Source organism: Calypte anna, chromosome 7, assembly GCF_003957555.1.
Source record: "Calypte anna isolate BGI_N300 chromosome 7, bCalAnn1_v1.p, whole genome shotgun sequence".
In the NCBI taxonomy this organism is placed as follows: domain Eukaryota; kingdom Metazoa; phylum Chordata; class Aves; order Apodiformes; family Trochilidae; genus Calypte; species Calypte anna.
The window spans coordinates 26,500,763-26,520,077 of record NC_044253.1 but is presented as its reverse complement, the minus strand read 5'-3'; the positions used below and the strand labels follow the sequence as shown (position 1 = coordinate 26,520,077).

General features: G+C 47.7%; 1 protein-coding gene across 1 annotated transcript; it reads left to right on the top strand.

Moving 5' to 3' along the window:
• The first annotated feature begins 978 nt into the window (after positions 1 to 978).
• Positions 979 to 14,864, top strand: ASB1 (ankyrin repeat and SOCS box containing 1). Its single transcript, XM_030454484.1, has 5 exons — positions 979 to 1,069; positions 1,222 to 1,363; positions 3,367 to 3,669; positions 7,993 to 8,381; positions 10,340 to 14,864. Exons 1-5 carry the CDS (start codon positions 1,009 to 1,011, stop codon positions 10,471 to 10,473), a joined length of 1,029 nt encoding a protein of 342 aa, XP_030310344.1. The 5' UTR covers positions 979 to 1,008; the 3' UTR covers positions 10,474 to 14,864.
• Positions 14,865 to 19,315: the final 4,451 nt, after the last annotated feature.

Sequence of the window (19,315 nt, the reverse complement as noted above, 5' to 3'; positions counted from 1 at the left end):
GTGTACCAGACCCCAGGAGCTGTGCTAGGGGAAAAAGAGAAGGCTCCAGAGAGACCTTAGAGCACCTTCCAGTACCTGGAGGGGCTACAGAAAAACTGGGGAAGGACTTTTGACAAGGGTATGGAGTGATAGGATGAGGAGGGATGGTTTCAAAATGAAAGAGGTGAGATTTAGGTTGGATATTAGAAATAAATTCTTTGTTGTGCAGGTGGTGCGACACTGAGCCAAGTTGCCCAGGGAAGTTGTGGCTGCCCCATCCCTGGAAGTGCTCAAGGCCAGGTTGGATAGAGCTTCGAGCGACCTGGTCTGGTGGGAGGTGTCCCTGCCCATGGCAGGGACTTTGGGACTGCATGGTCTCCAAGGTACCTTCAAACCCAAACCAATCGGTGACCCTATGGCAAATACGACAATATGATCAAGTAAAAGTATTTCCACAACTTTTAGCTGCGGGAAACCTCATCTAGACTAAGAAAAGCCGAGCTGCCCACTCCACCAGCTTCCCAACACTTGGTGATGCTTCCGCAGAAGTGGAGGTGGTGGCTGTGGGACATAAGTGAAGCGTAAGCCCCATATTCTCCCGTTGCTGGAGAAAGGAGTCCCCAGGCCCCTTGACCAGCGACCCAACTCTGCAGGGCTCCTATTTCTAGGAGGAAAAAGACCTCCTGGAAGAGCTGCCAGAGGTTGAAGACATCGCTCCCCGGCCGGACCAAGGGCTCGGGGCTCCTGGCCGGGCCGTCTCAGCCCGCAGCCCGCTGAGGTGAGGGTGTGAAGGAAGAATGGCGGTCGCCTCGCTGCCGGCCGCCGGAGCGGAGGCGACCGGGGCCATTCCCCCGATCCTCCTGCCGGGGAGAAACCACCTTAACGCGGAGGCAGGAAGCCGCTGGGCCGGCAGGCACCAATCAGGCCGGCCCGGGGAGGGAAGGAAGGAGGGCGGGCGGCCGGGAGGAGGCTGCCGGCGGGGCGGGGAGGGGAGGGGAGGCCGAGCGGGCCGGGCGGTACGAGGGAGTGATGGCGGAGGGCGGCCCCCCGGGCGCCGGGGACCCGCCCGCTGCCTCAGGCGGGCAGGCAGGTAACGTGGGGGGTGTCCGGTGCGGGTGTGACACACTCCCCTCCGCCATGCCCGGGAAGGGACGGGACGGGAGAGACCCCCCCACCCCGGGGTCCGGGGTTCAGCCCAGGTTTTTCCTCCCACCCCCTTCCCCCGCTCTCTCTCCAGCGCAGGTCGTAACCTGAAGGAATGGCTGCGGGAGCAGTTTTGCGACCACCCCATCGAGCACTGCGAGGACACCCGGCTGCACGATGCGGCCTACGTGGGAGACCTGCCCACCCTCCAGAGCTTGCTGCAGGAGGAGAGCTTCCAAAGGTGAGGGGGGCACCTCACACCCCGCACCCCCTCCTCTGCAGACCCCCGTGGTGACAAGAGGGAGAACAGGTGCCAGGTCCTGCCGGGACGGAGTTTTGGCTACTGACCCTGGGGGGGCTGCTTGCCCCCAGTGCCATCCCCACAGCCTGCTCCTTAGGGAGCATTCCTATTCCGTGCCCTTAGTAGGATTTTTTTTTTTGTTTTTTTTTGGGTTTTTTTTTTTTGGTTTTGTTTTTTTTTTTTGGTTTTTTTTTTTTTGGGTTTTTTTTTTTTTTTGTGGTTTTTTTTTTTTTTTTAATGTGAGAGGATGCCCTGAAACCCACCCCTGTTGTCATTTCCTAAAATTTGCCAGAGGAGGCAAATCTCAAGCCAGTTCAAGCAGCCGTGCATGAGCTGTTTCTAGATCAGGGTAGAAATGTGATACCACAAAAAGAGGAGCCTACATGTAAAGGGAAAAGCATACAAAAGGGATTATGATGGAATATAAACCTGAAACACAACCTTATGTTACCAAATCCACCCCACGTTAAGTCTGTTACCATGGGGTGAGATAATTAATTTTCTTGCACTATGGATAAAGCTGCTTAGAGTGCAAAATGTCTCCCAGGCTCAAAAAAAGTGGCCTTTCAGCAAAAAGAGACTCAGCCAGCCCCTCTTTCAGGGCAGCTTAGGCTCTTTGGACCCTGGGTCTGGGATTTCTGCCTTGTTTTTGGCCCCATGCTGTTTGAGAACCCTGTGGCAACAGGGCCAGGCATCCTTCCCTGCAGGAAAAAAGTCAAAGTTTGGTGAGAGCAGGAAGACTGGACCATCACAGACGACCATCTGCCAGTGAGCAGAGAAGTGAGGGCTTTGAATTTGAGGGCAGGTATGGGGCACCCTCAAACCTCCAAGGTTGCAGGGAACACTTTTAGCATAAGACTTAACAGCTGATGGCTCATTGCAGTGCTTGTACTGCTCCTCTTCCTAAAACGTGGTTGAAAAGATAAACTGGCATTGCTCTCCTAGCAAACCCTGTAAATGCACCATATAAAAACTGCTTTGTTATGTGGGGCTGCCTGGGGTGAGCTAGAAGAGCAAATCTACTGCTGTGCTGTCTACAGAGCTCTTTCCCCAGCCTACATTGGCCTTAGAGAAATCCCTTCCTCTTTGAGTGTCCCTGCTAAATTGGTACCCACAGTAATTTGCGGAGAATTTGGGAGTGAGGTCTGGATGTTTATGAGCTTTCTGGGGCTGGCATGACATCTGGATGAACATGACAGCTAATGCAGTTTATTTTCAATCTAAGCAGCAGCCAGCCAGAGCCTTCTCTCTCAATAAACTGGAAAAAGCTCTTAGGCCAGTGCAACCATTCCAACAGGGATGCTAATGATGTGCTGATGCTGTTCAGTACAGGGTGGCCTCTTCTCCTAAGCTTTCTTCTTGCTGGCAGGGCTGGGTTTCCCTGGATTTGTATTTATGCCACCCTGTGGTGCCTGGGTGAGTGTGGATGTTGCCAGCAGCGTGACAGGAATGCACACCCATGTTTCTCTACATTGCTTCCTGTGTCCTCTTGCTGTTTCCCTGCTGCTTTGATGACTTTCTGTCCCCTTTTGGAGCAGCTTGAATTAAATTATTGTGTTTTCTGCTGCTGGTTTGGGACATCTTCCTGTTAAAAAAGAGCAGGGAGTATTTTATTATTTTTTTTATTGGTCTTTTGACCAAGTTTTGAAGCAGAGTTTGCCCCTCACTGTGCATATGTGGAGGGGCACGTGGAAGATGGAGTTGAGCTGGAACACAGCCCATCATCCAGGCATTACTCTGGCATGTTGCACAGAGTCTCTAAGTTCTGATTATCGGCAGGAACTTTCCAGAGTTGCCATAAAGTTCCAAAAAACGGGGTTGGCGAAGCTTCCGGAGAGCTATTGGGATTCTCCCAGAGTCCTCCTCTGGGACTGGGGAAGATGTGCTGGTGCAAGGTGTCTGTAAGCCCCCTCTGATCCCCTGCTTTTGCCTCCTCCCCCCAGTCGGATCAACGAGAAGTCGGTGTGGTGCTGTGGCTGGCTGCCCTGCACGCCCCTGCGCATCGCTGCCACTGCCGGCCACGGGCCCTGCGTCGAGTTCCTCCTCCGCAAAGGGGCTGAGATCGACCTGGTGGATGTGAAGGGGCAGACAGCTCTCTATGTGGCCGTGGTCAACGGGCACTTCGACTGTGCCAAGATCCTCCTGGAAGCTGGGGCTGATCCCAATGGCAGCCGGCACCACCGCAGCACCCCCGTTTACCACGCTGCACGCGTGGGGCGGGCAGACATCCTCCGGGAGCTGATCAGGTGAGAGCTAGGGTGCAGGCTGGAGATGGAATCCCTGTGGGTTCTGTCCTCTTAGGTTCTTCCCCTGGGATCTTTTTCCCCAAGGAGCTCGCAGCATCCATTCCCTCCTTGCATGTCCTGTGGTTCCATGGGCCTGATGAAGCTGGACAAGAGAGGGACAGGGGAGAGGGTAGAGATTCTCTTGTATTCCCTATTGCTTGGCCCTGCTGTATGACTCTCATGCCTGTTCTCCGTAGACAAATCCCAGAGGAGGAGTTTCTGTATCTGAGCCCACCATCCACCATTCAGTCAGATCCAAATCTTACAAAGTGTCTTCCTTCTGCCTTCATCTTGACTGCCAGTTCTGTGCTCCTGGCTGAACTGACAAGTGTGGTGGATCATCCAGTGAAACCAAAATTGTTAGGAAAAACATCTGTCCTCACATCTGACCTTTTTCTGTCACTGGGAAGAGAGATGCTTGTCACTTGAACTGGCTGTTCTTGGCTGCCTGGTGTTCACTCATTGTCTGTGGCATCTGATTCAGTCTCCCCTTGGCAGACAGCTCCATTGCAGGGTGGCATCTCTGGGACAGGGGGTGACAGTCATTGCTATGAGGTGATGAACAGTAACCCTACATAGGAGGTGGATGGCTGGTGACCTCCTGTCCCTCAGGAAGCTTCCTCTGCATCATGAGCAGTGGGTGGGCTCACAGTCCAGCAGTAGGTTGTGCTGAGTGGAGTTTCTTCCTCTCTTCCTTTTGCCTTTCTTCTAAACTGGAAGCTTTTTGTATTAGGGAATGTGCTGAAAAACTATGCAGACCATTGCTGCCAAATAATAAGGGACCACATGAGAAAAATACAGGTTGTAGAAATAAACAGTAAAAGAGAAGAAAGTGTATTTGTATTCACACAGAAACGTTCTCCAAGGAATCCCTTTAATGATTGCAAGTGCTAGAAAATAACAACCAAAAGACTTTGAAAGGAAAATTTTCAAATTACTCAAGAATTTTCTCCTTTCCTTTTCGCTTGTGGTGGTGAAGTTGATTTTCATACAATTGCAGCTTTAAGGAAGCTGGCAAGTGGAAAGGCAGGGAGGTGGTCTCCGCTCCTTGCTCCTTTCTCAGCAAGCTGAGAGAAGGATGTCTCCAACACCACATGCTTCTTTGTACAGGGTTCAGCTCACATAGCTGCATTCCTGAGAATCTCCCCTGTTGTATCTGTTAAGGTAGGGTGAAATGTAGCAAATGGTATTTCAGCAGCACATGGAGAGCTGATGCATTGATTTATGTGTCTGCTCTTCGGGATACCTTGCCAGCAATATTAAAAGCAAGATTTTGGAAAACTTTCAGGATTAAAAATTAACTGGAGTTTGTCCAATATCTTTTTATTAGACAATCTCTCTCTCCCAAGGCTGCTAAGCTAATACCAAATTGTCAGATTGCCCAAAATTTCAAATATCTTGGAGGATGGATTTTGCAGATCTGTTCAGAGTTGCTTGCTTTAAAATGCAATCTTATGTTACAAAGCTAATTCAGAGATTTTTAAAATATTAATCTCAACGATTTGGCAGGAGGAGTGCAATGAGGAAGACAGTTTACTGAGATAGAAGGAAATATTTCCACATATTCAGCTTGAGAGAGCCTCGGTGTTGTAAAGAGAAAGCCCAACCCAGTCAGGCTTGCTGCAGGTGTCCGAACATCACTTGGTTCATTTTTTAAATTTTTATCATCACAGTTGAGATTTCTGGATGCTACTACAGTTGCTGAACCACCTAACGAAGCCATGGGTGAAACTGTATCCATTAATAGTAAATACATACATAGCTGTGGAATAGTGATCCATTTTATAAGACAGGTGGTGGAAATATTTGTGGTTATATTGGCATGGTGAAGATTATTTTCAGGGTATGGGTTACTTTCAGGCTATGGATTACTTTACTAACTGCTCATGCTGTGACCATGCTGTGATGGGATCAGCTTTTTTCATTGTCTTTGCAGTGTAACTGAGGACTGACCTAGTGTATAAAGGGTGAGAGGATCCTTTTGTCACACTAAAACAGGGAAAAAGAGACCTATCAAATCACCCCAATGCCTCAGGTGCAGGCCTAGCTGTGCTGAAAAGTAGATTTTTATATTTTGCTTTGAACTGGGAGTTCCCACTGAGAATTTTGGCAGTATTGGGAAAAAAAAGGAGTGAAATGAAGGGATACCTGCTGTTTGGTCAGGACTGTGTCCATTAGGGACAGTGGCCCTCTGACAGCCCTCTGAAAGTCACACAGATGACTCAACCCGAATGCTTCTGTAGTCTGATTTGAAGAGATTTATCTATGGGGAACATGTGCAATTGCCTGCAGCAAACAGACACCTTTTCCAAGATGGGTGAACTGATGCAGATTCAGCAAAGTGCTGTGGAAGGTTCCAAAATATGGGAATGTTCCCTTAGTGTGCAGTGAGCCCTGGGCCTGTGAAGAACAACTCAGTCCTCTGGCTGCTTTGAGGACCAGCTCATGCTTGTCAGTGTTGTTAATGCCCAGCTCTGTCCTTTTCCTGCATTTTTCCACTCCACCTGTCTCCTGATGTTCATGCTTGGGAGATCTTGTGTGTAAAAATACACTTCATGCCATTAGCAGCTCTTAGGCAAGTTTCCTCAGATGTTATTCTATGTGTTGTTGGTTTAAATGAGCTTATCCCCATCCTCAGAAATAAAGCTTTTGGTTAAGTATTTGCTGGAGAGGGACCAGCCCCTTCTGGGTTCAGTGTGAGCTGTGTTTGCCTTAAGGCAGGATTTATCCCCAGGTGGTTTCCTCATTGGTTTTATGGGCTGCAAAAGGGAATATAATGCTATCTAGGAAGACAGAAAAATTTAGTTCTCTGAATGCTCAGTTTGAAGTTTTGGAGGAGGATAGGAGGGTGAAGGATCCTCTAATCACTCTGTGGGGAGAAGCATCAGGGCTTCACTTGAGCTGCAGTGCTGCAGTTAAACCCAGCTACTCTTTAGGGGATTGCATTGTCTTTTGTGCCCCTCCAAACTACATGTGAAGTAGATGGAGTGAGTGCCTCCACTGCTGGGGTGTTACCCAGCCTGGGGGAAATGATTGCTTATTTCTACCATCCCTCTGCAGAACTGCTACTTTTCAAATTCCACGCTTTTCCAGAGAGCAGTACTTGGCCCTTTTGCTCCCAAAAGTCTGTATTCTTCACTTCCTACCAAAAAATGACAAGGATTGAAGGCAGTAAGCCCTGTTTTCTGCTCGATCACAGAATAGTGCTGTATGTACTTATCAAAAAGTAGTATGTTCTGAGTGCTACTTCTGCTTCATACCAATGCTGATGTCCACTGAGTAGGGCTTTGGCCTCCCTGCCCCACAGCAAGCCCAAGAAGTTGGGCTACCATGGCACCAAGTGGTAAAGACATGAGGTGCATGTTTCTCTGTTGGGTGAGGCAGGAGCCAGGAGCCAGTTGCAAAGGGCAGCCCAGAAGTTTGCTGCTGCAGCTGGTGGAGGTGTCAGTGTCTGGAGCAGTGTCCAGTGAATCTTGTATAGCACATAACCTGGGAATGGAGCTGTGCAGGATGTATGGGGAGAGCAGGAGGTCTAACACAACAGTTTCATGGTTTTCCTGTATCCTGCGTGCTCAGAGTTGGCAGATGTATTCCTTCAGATGTGCTGAATGGTAGGGAAAAGTCCTCTTTTTGACTCCCTGGTGAGATTTCTGTGGGGATTTCAACCACCCAAGCTTCTTCAGGAGTAGGATTTTGTCATTTCTGTTGCACTGTTGAGTGCAGATTTCTGCTTAGGTTTCCCTGCTGTTGGTGACAGTCAGCTCGACTGCCTGTATTGCTTTTTGGCCTATTTGATCCCAGTGGGAAAGTTATTTCACTGCGTCTCATCAACTGAGTAATTTGGAAACATCCCTGCTCCCCAGCCAGCTTATTAGCATCCAGCATTACACGGTGCTGGCTCAGGGCTGGGCCATCCCTTGTGCCAAGGCTGTGCTTGGCACATCCTTCAGGAGGGCAAGGAAAGGTGTTCCTCAGCTGCTCCTCCTCTCTGCAAAACCTGGGTTGTTGCAGGCAGAGAAACAACTTTGCTTTTTGTGTATCAGACCATGCTGGATACAGCATCCCCACTCAGAACCTCCACCAGGCCCAGCACTGACAGTAGGTACAGGTGGTTCTCGGGTGGTGGGACCCAGAGGTACTAAAGACAGGCAGGTATCTTTAGTAGACAGATACCCCCAGGTGTCCTTCAGCCTCATCCTCATCCTGTGCCATTTTGTCACCCTGTACTGCAGTCGTGATGCTTTTGCCCTTGTTCCCAATCCTTCTCTCTCCCCCCCCCCCCAGGTATGGCGCAGATGTGGATGTGAATCACCACCTCCCTTCCCGGGCCACCCCCAGCCCCTCTCTGCGGCCCCTCACTACCCTGGTGGTCTGCCCCCTGTACATCAGTGCTGCCTACCACAACCTCCAGTGCTTCCGACTGCTGCTCCAGGCTGGAGCCAACCCGGATTTTAACTGCTGTGGGCCCATCAATATCCAAGGCTTCTCCCGGGGCTCCCCAGTGTGTGTGATGGACGCTGTCCTGCGGCATGGCTGCGAAGCGGCCTTCGTCCACCTCCTGATTGACTTTGGAGCCAATCTCAACCTGGTGAAAGTGGAGGCCTTGGGAGTTGAATCCACGGGAAGGATCAAAGTCAACCCTGAGGCTATGGAGGTGTTCAAAGAAGCAAGAGGTACGTGGCTTTGACTCACTGAAATGGTGATGGTTCTGTATTGCTCCATCCCTGGAAGTGCTGAAGCCCAGGTTGTATGGAACTTGGAGCAACCTGGTCTAGTGAAAGGTGTCCCTGCCCACGGAAGGGTGGATGGAGTTAAATGGTCTTTAAGGCCCCTTCCAACCCAAACCAGTCTGTGATTCAGAACTCTTCTGATAGTTTATCTGGTAGTTAGGAGCTGTTGAGGTGGATGTTACCATCCTCATTTGAGTCTCTCTGTTTGTGCCTCCAGCCAATTGCAAAAAGATCCTGTAACAGGTTAGACTGAACTTTAATGTGTAAAGCAATTTTAGCACATAAAAAAGATAAGTGGGATTTAGTAAGCTGTTAAGATGAGTATTAATGACTTCATCACCCCTGAGAGGGCTCCCAAAACACTGCTGCTGGCCAGGCAGGCATTGGACAGGAGAGGACAGTGGGGCTGATCTCTGTGGCTCCTTGGCAGGGATCCTCAGTGTTGCCTCCTACACCATCAGCACTGGTGACTCAACCTAGTGAGTGGTTGGGCTTCCCAGGAAGCCTCCAGCTGAATCCCAGTTTTTCTTCTCTTGGCTTTTGTTCTTTAACATGGTGTTTTCCCTCGAGTCCTTCAGCTGCCAGTGATGCCTATCTCAGCAGCCCAGCCTCTGTCTGCAACTTTACCTTTATTTTTATCTTTCTCCCATCTCTTTTCCTTTTCCTGACCCAAACTGACCTTTGGGTTTACAGACCAGGTGATGGCATATCCAGTGAGAACCAGTTTTCCAAAGCCATGTAGATGTAGTCTCACTGTTGCCAAGTGACCCTGTGCTATACAGGGACACCCAGGGATGGACTCAAGAGGCAGCTGCATCTTGACAGGCTACTTGGAGAGTCAAGAAAGCCATGAATGGGGGATAGCAAGTGGCAGGAGGGAGCTCAGATGATGGTGGAAGACAGTAGGAAAAAGCTGGCTTTTTGAATTTAGCATCCTCTGGAGAGCAAATGAGTTAGAAAAGAAGTAAACCATAGCCTCAGACCTGAACATGCCTAAATTTACCTGCTATTTCTTTCATTTTATAACAGAAGCAACATCAATACAGTTGGCACCCTTGTTCCATCAAGGGCAGCACCTTGTAAAACCAGCAGGCTCAGCTGGTGAAGGCCAGGGCCTTGCACCAAGTGATATTTCCCTCTTAATCTCCAGAGAAATTTCAAAAGGCTTATGGTTACAGGATACAACCCCCATCCCCCATCCCCAAGTTAGTCAGCTGTGCACATGCCTGGTTTTTAAGCCTGCCTGGAGTTTTGCTGGGCAGAGGCACACATAAGCTGATACAGGTGGTTTCCATTAAGCCTGGGTTTAGGAGGCAAGTGGGACTCCTCAGGTAGAGGCTGCATAATGAAGGAGTGATGCCTTGGAGGTCCAGTTCCTGAGTCAACATGGACACCATCATTCTCTTTTCCCTAAGCTGGAAGAGCTCTCCATGAACTCCAAAGAAGCCTTCAAAGGAAAGTTGGGATAAAGCTTAAGCTCAGTGTCAATGCTGTTGATTCCCAGGGGGCAATTTAGAGCAAAAATAGAGTTGATGTGGTTTTCAAATCACCTGAGTAGCATAAAGCCTCTCATAGCATCCCCTGCTATGGATTTGGCAGTGTTCTCTTGAACCCTGCCATGCAGAGACTGGCTGCTGGTCACAACCCCATGCTGTCTCCAGCTTGGTCTTCCAAACCTCTCATGTGGCAGCTCTCTTTGCTCCAGACCTTTGGCTGGAACCTTTGTCCTCCTCACCAGGAGGATCCACGCACACTCGGCTCTTCTGTGCTGCCCTTGGTTTGCTGTGCAGGATTTGGCCTCAGCTCTCAGCCAGAGCTCAGCACAATTTACACACTGTTTTCCCTTTCTCCCTTCCTCTCTCTGCCCCTCAAGAGTTTTTCTCTGCTTTTTTTCTTTGCAGGTAGCACCCGGAGCCTCCTGTGTCTCTGCCGCATAGCTGTGCGAAGAGTACTTGGAAAATCTCGCCTGGATTTAATCCATGTCCTTCCAGTCCCAGACTCCATTAAACAATTTTTACTTCATGAACACAGTTAAAAGGGCAACTGGCTGCTTTCTGGGGCAGCTTGATTTGGTAAATAAGTGTGCTGATAAAACCAGGTGCTGGTCCCAGCCCTTCCCCTACAGTGAAATACTGTCTTGCTCATTGAATGCACATAACTCCCTGCCCCTGTGGTTTTCCCTTGCAAGTTTAGGGTGCAGTGATTTTGTGTGTCTTTTCTCAAGCTACAGATTATCTTTGTGGTGATCCCTTGTTTGCAAGTGATTGGGCAACAAGACCACTGAGTGTGTGTGGCTGTCAAATGAGCAAATTCAATATATCCCATAGCTGTTAGCTCATATTTGGTAGGACTGTACCTCTGTTACTGCTCTATGATACACCCAGCTTGGGTCTCAGTGGCACTTCTCCATGGGGGAAGTGTCTGTATTTAAGCCTTTCCTTTTCCTAGAGCATCTAAGGGTAAGGGGTAAGGGTTTTACAACAGCACTGTTGTCTTTCTGCTGTCCATACCTGACCTTTATTTTCTGTATGAAATGTGTGATTGCTGCTGTAAAAGTGGGTGTTTCCTTCTGTCCTCTGCTGGCGTGAAACACATCAGGTTTCCTGTCCAGTGCTTGGCAAGCTGTATTTGTGTCTCTACATGCTGCAAGGTAGCTGCTGACTTGGCTTTCTTCATGTAGAGGCCCTGCTGCACAGCTGGAGAGTAACAATCAGTAATCCCATCCTATCTGAGTCGTTCCTGCAGAGCACCAGGTCTGCTGAGACAGCTTTGCCTCTCCCTCCAACACTGCAGCAGACAAGGCAGGTGCTGGCTGGTCCTCCTCCCAGCTGAGTGGGGCTGGGTCAAGTCTTCTGACCACCACAGCACCAACAGGAAAATGTGGAGATGAGAGGAAAAGATAGTTTCTCTGGAAACTGATAGCTGTGCAGCTTGTTGTGGGCACATGATCCCTGTCCTTCAGTCGCGACTGTCAGTGGGACAAGGACTGTTGGATGAAGTCAGCATGTGGCCCTGAAAGATTTCTGGGGTGGTTTTTTTTTTGGAAAAGCAGTGGCTAAATCAATCTTCTGTTGGCTGTAAAATAGGTTTGAATATTTGGGAGTGACCAAGAGCAACAGGGGAGCAGTTGCTAAATTAAGCTGTTGTGTTGCTCTGCTGGTAGCTAATGCAATGCTTGGGAATATATCTGTGTGATTATGACACAAAATGATCTCTGGACTGCCTGCTTGCAATGTTGCAGTGATTATGATGTTATTGAAGGTCCAGAAAAGTAGTTGACAGTGCACAGCATGTAGAAATAGGAATTCCTCTGTACCTTTTATTCTGTATCCCATGGTGGCAGTATGACCTGAGAAAGCCCTCCTAGATTCACTTAGCAGATCTTTGTGTTTGTGTGTTGCTTCTACCAGCATTGTGGAAAAGGGAGAAGGAATTATTTTTCTTTTCTTGAAGAGTTAGGAGGTTATGTGCTTTCTAATGCAGGGTTGCACCCCAGGCTCTTTAGGTTTCCAGTGCCTTCACATTGCTGTTTGCCTTCGTTATCACAAGCTCATGGAAGTGTCATTCTGCAGTGAGTCAGCAGCCTTTCGTGGGGATATCAGAGTCAGACATTTTATAGGAAATGCCAGAATAGTAACTTTAGAAGGACAGAGGTGATGGTCACTCAGGATCTTGAGTAAAGAAACAGGTGATAATTGGTACTTCCTTTTACTTTACTGATCCAAGTTCTTTCTAGCCCCCCTGTATTATAACATCTGAAAAAATTTTATTTTCCATATAAATCACGTACCCATGCAGTTGGCAAGGGTGTTGTTCCATATCTGATCCTAAAGATGCTAGGGATTTTTTTTATTGTATTGTATCAGTACATAGGAGCTTGGGGCTGAGAGCTAAGCATGGGATGGCAAGAACAGTAGGACAGATCCTCCTGGGAATGGGACCTACCTCTACTCACTCATTTTCTTGGCCCCTTGTGGTAAATGGGAAGTGGGGTTGTTTAAGCTACCTTTCATTTTGGTTTTGGATGCCTTTGGCTGACAGCCTCACTTATCCTGCCTTTATAGGAGGATATCCTCAAGGCTGCCCTGCAGACTTGCCCCATGATGGTTACAAAAATGTTTTTTTACAGAGGCATAATAAGCAAATGCACAACCATGGTGCAGTTTCTGGTTTCCCACTGTGGGATGTATTTAGGGTGAATTTGGTGAGCAATGATTGACTTTTTTGGTGTGATTTATTAATACTGGAGACCATGTGCCTTTGCAGTATACTTTCAGAGAAGGAGGAAGGTCAGGAAAAATGTGGTCTCTGATGGTTTCCTGTTAATTCAATTCCATGTCCAGGCCTAGAAGGTCCAGCTGGCCCCTTACATTGATCTGCTTACTGATTTTAGGATAAGGTAGCAAAATTTGAACAGTTAAGTGGTGGTTACCCTCAGTGCTCAGATACCAAAGCAAAAGATACTTTCTAACCCCACATCATCAGGTGAGATGCAGTGGCAGGGATGTGTAGCTGTAGGCATGCTTCCCAGGTGAGAAGGCAGCAGTTTTTGTGCTGTTTCCTTCTCAGGCTTGCAGATGGTTTAGGTTTTCACCATGCTGGAGGCCAGGGCAGCCCATGAGCATGTTGCCTGAGAGCTGCACACTTGCTTTATAGAACTGTTAACATGCCTGAAAGATGCAAACAGATTGTAAAGCCTCTTGTCACCTTGCTGGTGGAACCATAATGTTTTGCAGAAGCATAGGCCAAATATGCTCTTTAGCTCCAGTGTATAGAGGCAGAAAATGAGGGAGATTGTCTTGAGAAAATGCTGTGGCACCAAATTGTTGTGGTTGATGTTTCCCCCCTTGATTTTTCCTGGTTTATACAATTTAGCAAACTGGTCACCCATTAGTGCCTTTTGAGTGAAGGTGGTAGGATGGATGTGGAAGGCCTGTTGTCCTCTGGGCAGAGCTGTCTCCACCTGGAATGAGCTACAGTGAGATTCCACAGTGACTGATGGAGGATGACCCAAAGAAATGTAGATACATTGGTTGTTAACCCAGTGCCTGCTGTAACTCAAGTATATACTTAAAGCTGAGCCACTGCAGATGAACTATTACAGTTTTAATTACAGATTATTTTCAGTATTTGAGCTGTTGACTGTTGTGGCCTTGCCTAACACTGTCCTACAGTGTTTTTGGAGAGTCAGGCAGTTACACCCTAACCAGCCTAGCAGTTTTTCTCCCTTCCAGAACTGTAACTCTCATGTGAGTCAAATGGAGAAGAGCCTTCTTCCCCTGCACAGGGTCCATACCTGGTACTATATGGTTCATTTGCAGGTTCCACTGGTAAGCTCAACCCATGCTTGGAGTGGGGAGCTTGGCCTCTGTCAGTTTACCATTCTTGATTTATAATTTGGGGTATCAGAACTGTGGTGCTCCAATGTCGTGATGAACTTTGTGCATGTGGATAGTTCATCTGACCTTGAGCTTGAACAGCTACATGGGTCTTCAATTCCAGCAGATTTGGAGTCCAAAGGTGTACCCCCAAAGGTGTACCCCCTGACCATGGGTATTTCCAGTCCTTCCCAGACCAGAGGGAAAAAAAGGATGGTTTTCCCAAACCAACAGCAAGCAAAGCTGGAAGTTCACCAACCACTTGGGCATTTGCAGAATCAAAGCTTTGAAGTGCAGGACACGTTTTGCCTGGGCTCCCCATCCAACTCCCATCTTAACTACAGGACCATGCCTTCTGCAAAGCTCCCAGTGTTGCACCTGGATGGTTCTTTTGGCATGAGGTCCTGAGGGGAGGCCAGCTCAGGGGGACAGCTCATGGAGTATTAAGCCCTAAGTCCTTGCACACATTGATTGCTGAGGCTACATAAACCCAGCTAAGTGATACAGACTCAGAAGATCTGTAATTTTCGTTGCAGAGAGATAATAATGAATCTCAAAATAGATTCATTATCTTCATAGACCTTGGTGTCTTGTCCTGTAAGGTTTGCCCTACATCCACTGGCTTTTAAGCCATAGAAACAGCAGTCTTCCAGTATGAAACCTGAGTAATGAATTGTGCATATTTTATATCCTCATACTATATAAACAGCATTTATTCTTGCCTTAGCTCAGGCTTCACTGTTTCCTCCTATGTAGCAAAGCATTTTCTTTGTCAAAGTGCTCTTTTCTCTGTTGTCCATGGGGCATGCTCAGATAATGGGACAAATCAGTATCAATGAAGTCATGGGTGGGAAGTTGAAAGATTCCTGCAGTGTACATCCCCTGTATTGAAGAATCTCTGATTTTTTTGTGTACAGCATATATGAAGTTGTGCATTGTGTGGCCTTGCTGTAAGCTTGGGTGGGATGGGATAACAAGATTTGGAAAATAGTAAAAGAAACCAAAAAGATCTGGAATAAGCAAAATATAACCAAAGCATTCTTCCTCATGTGGGCTTTCTGATTGTCTTTGTTACTAGGGGGGATTTCCAGAGCACAAAATGCTGGGAGCTGCTACCCAAATGTAATCTCCTGCTCTTTGGGAGTTTAACAAAATTTGGGCTGAAGTGGTTTTTTTGTTTTGTTTTGTATTTTACCATTCCCAAAGTCAAGTAAAGCACTTTTTACACTAAAAGCAGCCTTTGAGGTAGAGCACCTCTTTAGCCCTTCCTGCTCCAGCAAAGAAAGCAACGAAAGAATCTACCTGGGATGGAGCAGAGGTGACAGAGTCCCCTTCAGGAAACCCTAATTGGTGACCTCTTGGCTTTGCCCAGGGTAAAGTGGTTGTAAGCTCAGCTCTGAGAGCTGACAGGAGGTGTCTGGGGTGGGCCTGGATCCCTGGGTGCCTGAACAAAGATGTTCCCCTGCAAGTACCCTGGGTGGCTGCCAGCTCCTTCACCTGGCCGTGGGAGGGATGGGGACAGCAGCAAAGAGCAGGTCCTGGATTTCCAGAAGCTGGAATCCCGCTGGCCTGAGCTGCTGGAGCTGGCTCCTCCGCATGCTTTGTAGCCACTGGAGGGGGCCGGAGAACCGTGCTGCCTGCAAGGGGCGAGCAAGCAGGGGGCTGGGCAGTGGTCTCCTGCTCCATTGCCACCTCCTGCCTTGCCACCCCCGGGCAATTTTCAGGAAGGACACGGCAGCCAAATCAAAATGTAAACCGGTGTCGGTGTGCAGAGGAGCCCCATCTCTGGGCCACCCCCTGCACCCAATCCTCTTCGACAGGCTCTCACGTCCTCTCTAAGGTGCTGCTGTGTCCTTTCCTCTGGGGGCTGTGGCACTTGGTGGTGGTTGTCACCCTGTGCTGCTTGGAGCAGCCCAAAGCTCATGACTTTCCCACCTGGGCCTTCAGAACCAGCTGAAGAAGGCTCTTCGAATCTCGTGTTTCTGCTCCAGCTTTCTTGGTACCCAGCTCTGGAAATGTAGCTCCTCAGTTTGGCTTGGCATAAAAGTACTCTGAAGTCATTGTAATTCCACAGAATATTTTTATTCTTGTAACTTACCTTTTTTTTCCCCCCCAAGCTTTTTCACTGGAAAACTCCCTTCAAGAATTTCTGATGGTTGCTCTGTTCTTCTGAGGGGTTAGAAGATGTGCAGGCTCTGTCTGCAACACCCAGACAGTTTGTGTGCTTTAGCTCATCTGCTAGAAAGAGCCTTTTGGATACCTGAGGGTTTAGTCCTTGTAGCTGCCTGCAGTCAAGGGCTCTGCTCCTTTTTTAAGATCTCTTCTATTTTCACTTCAGAAATGTTTGTCTGAGCTGAAGCCATCATTTCCCCTAAAAGGAAAAAAGAGAGTTTCTCCTCAATTGGAAGGAAGCAATCAAATTATTTGGAATTATAGTGGTGGTGATGTAAAAAAAAAAAAAAAAAAAAAATCAAAACAAGCCCTGATTTCAAATTCTAATCTCTCCAGCTTCTATCAATGCCCATCTCCCTCCTGCCTCCCAGTGCATCTCCTCCCAGGCTTGTGCAGTAGACATCCCAAACTGGTACCCATGGGTGTGTGTCAGTGATGGCATCCTGTGCTACAGCTTGTAGAGAGCATGAGGTTTATCATCAAGTGGGAGAGATCCATATGTTGGAGCTGCAAACCTCAGAACAGTGCACATGGCTTTGTTTGGACTCCAGCCATGGGTTTGCAAGCTCTTAACCTTGTTCCCTCAAGGTTATCTCTCCAGAGTAACTCCAGAGGCTGTGGGGTTTCTGGTCTCCTCTTGCCAAGTTTCATGTGTGATTTGAGAGAAGAGTTCATGGATGAGTTTGCTCATTTTCCTATTTACTCACACTCATTAATCTTATCTGAAGATCTAATGTGGAGCTCCCTTTCCTGCAGGAGCAAGGAAGAGGCAAGACTTCACCTTGTCCTGCGTGATGCTCAAATATTTGCTCTGGGCTATGAGAACCAACCAAGACCACAGTCTTGGCAGTCTCAAAGCACTTTCTGTCCCATGTGTTACTTCCATTCCCCCAGCCACTGCTGAAGGAGCCCCTGGGTTTTTTTACCTTGTGTGCTTTTTGTTTCCTCTCAGCTCCATCAGGCTTGTCTCCCTCCCAAATGAGCTCTCTGTCCTCTAGAAGGAAAAGAGGTAAGAGGTGCACAGCTCACTTGCCATATGGCCAAGAGACAGAGCAGCACAAGTGGGGTGCCCAGCATCTGTGCAGGGGGAAGGAGGCTCCAGGCCCCAGGAGGCTGCAGGCTTCTTGCCCCTGCAAAGCTCATTAACCCATTTCCAGGTACATGAACCCATCACCAGGTACCTGCATTTCCTGCTGCTTCCAACACTTTCCCCCCCTGGAGCATTCATACAAACCTAATTTGTATTGTTCTGTTTCTTGTTGTTGTTGTTGGGTGGGTTGGTTTTTTGGGTTTGGTTTTTTTTTGGTTGTTTATGCTTTGGAGACAAATGAAATCTGCTTTTGTTTACTGGAAAGTATGCTTTATTTTCCCATCATCGAGCATCTGGTGTTTGTAAAATGCACAGCGAATCTTTCCAACAGAAAATCAGCCAGCCCCAGTGTGCCTGGCCAAGAGTTCACATGTGCCATGATCCTTATCCTCAAAAGGTACTAAAACATACAAACCCAGAAAGCGCTGGCCAAACACCCTCCACAAGAGTGAAAAGCTTCAGGTAAAATGCTGGAAATTCCCACTTCCTATCAAATCTATGTTTAGCAAAGGCTGTGAGATCCCACAAGGCTCAAGTGAGCCTTTGCCTAAAGCTTTGTGCAGGAAGGAGGTGGTGGTGCATGGGGCCATTTCTGCAGGCCCCAGGAACAAGCATCTCCAAATAATTACACAGAATGCTTCTGACTCTAGGAAGTCAGAGAGGAAAACAAAGCCAAGATGGGTAAGATGGAGTAAGACAAACCCCACTGATTAATAGAGCTGTTCCCCAGAAGGTAGCAGGATGATGTATGATCCATACACAGTCCACTCCCCGTGGCACAGCCTTTCCATAAGCTTTCCAAACACACCAGGGTGAGGTGATGCTTGCAGACATGGCATTTTCTCTGATGGCATCTTTCCACAGTCATCTAAAAGCTGCTAAGGGAATTCTGGAAGCTGGTTTCCAGCCATTATTTGCTTGGCCAACTCTGCACTTGCCTTTAATTCTAATAAATTTGGCGACATCCATTTATTTAACGTTTTGCAAAGCAGGGTCTGTGTTTGCTCAAAGAAAATAAGAGTTGAAGGATGGTAAAATGCCTTGATAAATTGCAAGTTAAATGAAGAAGTGGCTTTAAAAGCACTGAGGGCTGTTAGCTTCATATAGTGGTGCCACTTAGAGTGTTGTGAGCTGTGGTACTGGTTGGATGCACAGAAGATTAAGGAGACACAGGGAGTGGGGTGGATATCCCTTTCTGTGCCTGTTTTTATTTGCAGCTGGAATGTAATACTAGATTCATCCCTTGTTTCTTCTCCCACAAAACACAATTTTTACCAACATGTCTTAATTTTGGAAAATTTTAGCCATCTAGCAGTTCATGTGTAAGCCTTGAGCATCAGTGTGCAAGCAGGGTCTGAAATTTTTATTTTTGATGCAATCATTGTTATGCTATTACACTACCTCTAGTGGAAAGTCTCATGAGTCAATAGGTACTAGATATAATCTAATTTAATTTTAAAATTTTTAATTTTCAATTTGGTAATTTGTTTGAATTAATTATTCTTTTAAATGAGAGCCATTTTGCTTTGTTACCCATTTTCCTAGAGTGAGGTTAAAGACTGGGGGCTGTAGTAGACACAAGGCATGTTTTCAGGGATTGCTTGGGCACCACTGGGATTCACAGCTGGATGCTCTGAAGAGCAGTCCAGGGCATATCAACACTCTGCCATCTTGGAGAGATGATGGTTATGCTCTGGTACCTGGTGGCACCTCCCAGCACCTCTTTGTTGCTGGGCAGTGCTGGGCAAGATGAAGCAGCTGGGCCATGGCTCAGTCCTGAGATGCTGAAGTACTGGGGCCTTTGTGGCTGTGTGACAGCAATCTTTGTCACTTCTCAACACCACCCTAGCACCTACGTCCATATACTACTGTTCAAGCTGAAAAGGAATTTTTCTTTATAATAACTGTATCGTAAGACTTTCTGTTGTTTAAAGGCCTTCTAATCCTTACCTTCATCAAAGCAACCAATAAAAGCTTCCTATAAATACTACCTAGGAAAGCAGAAGTTTCTAATTACCCTAGCTCCACTCTTAATATCAGTCCCTATAATTACCAGCCTCCATTAGCACAACTTTCTTAAAGCCAGAACATCAAAACAAAGGTTCTTCTTTACCTTGGTCAGTGGCTACCACCAGTCTGGAGTTGGGTCATCTGTGCCTTCATGCATGCCAGCTCCTTGCTTCAGCAGCTCTCTGGCCTTCATGGTACAATATCACAGTGTCCTGCCTGATGGTTCA

What these genes read in the sequence shown, in the direction of transcription:
- ASB1 (XM_030454484.1), top strand. Translation starts at nt 1,009, where the DNA reads ATGGCGGAGGGCGGCCCCCCGGGCGCCGGGGACCCGCCCGCTGCCTCA. An exon ending in ATCCTCCGGGAGCTGATCAG is followed by an intron (nt 3,670 to 7,992) that starts GTGAGAGCTAGG and finishes CCCCCCCCCCAG; the next exon opens with GTATGGCGCAGATGTGGATG. An exon ending in GGTGTTCAAAGAAGCAAGAG is followed by an intron (nt 8,382 to 10,339) that starts GTACGTGGCTTT and finishes TTTTCTTTGCAG; the next exon opens with GTAGCACCCGGAGCCTCCTG.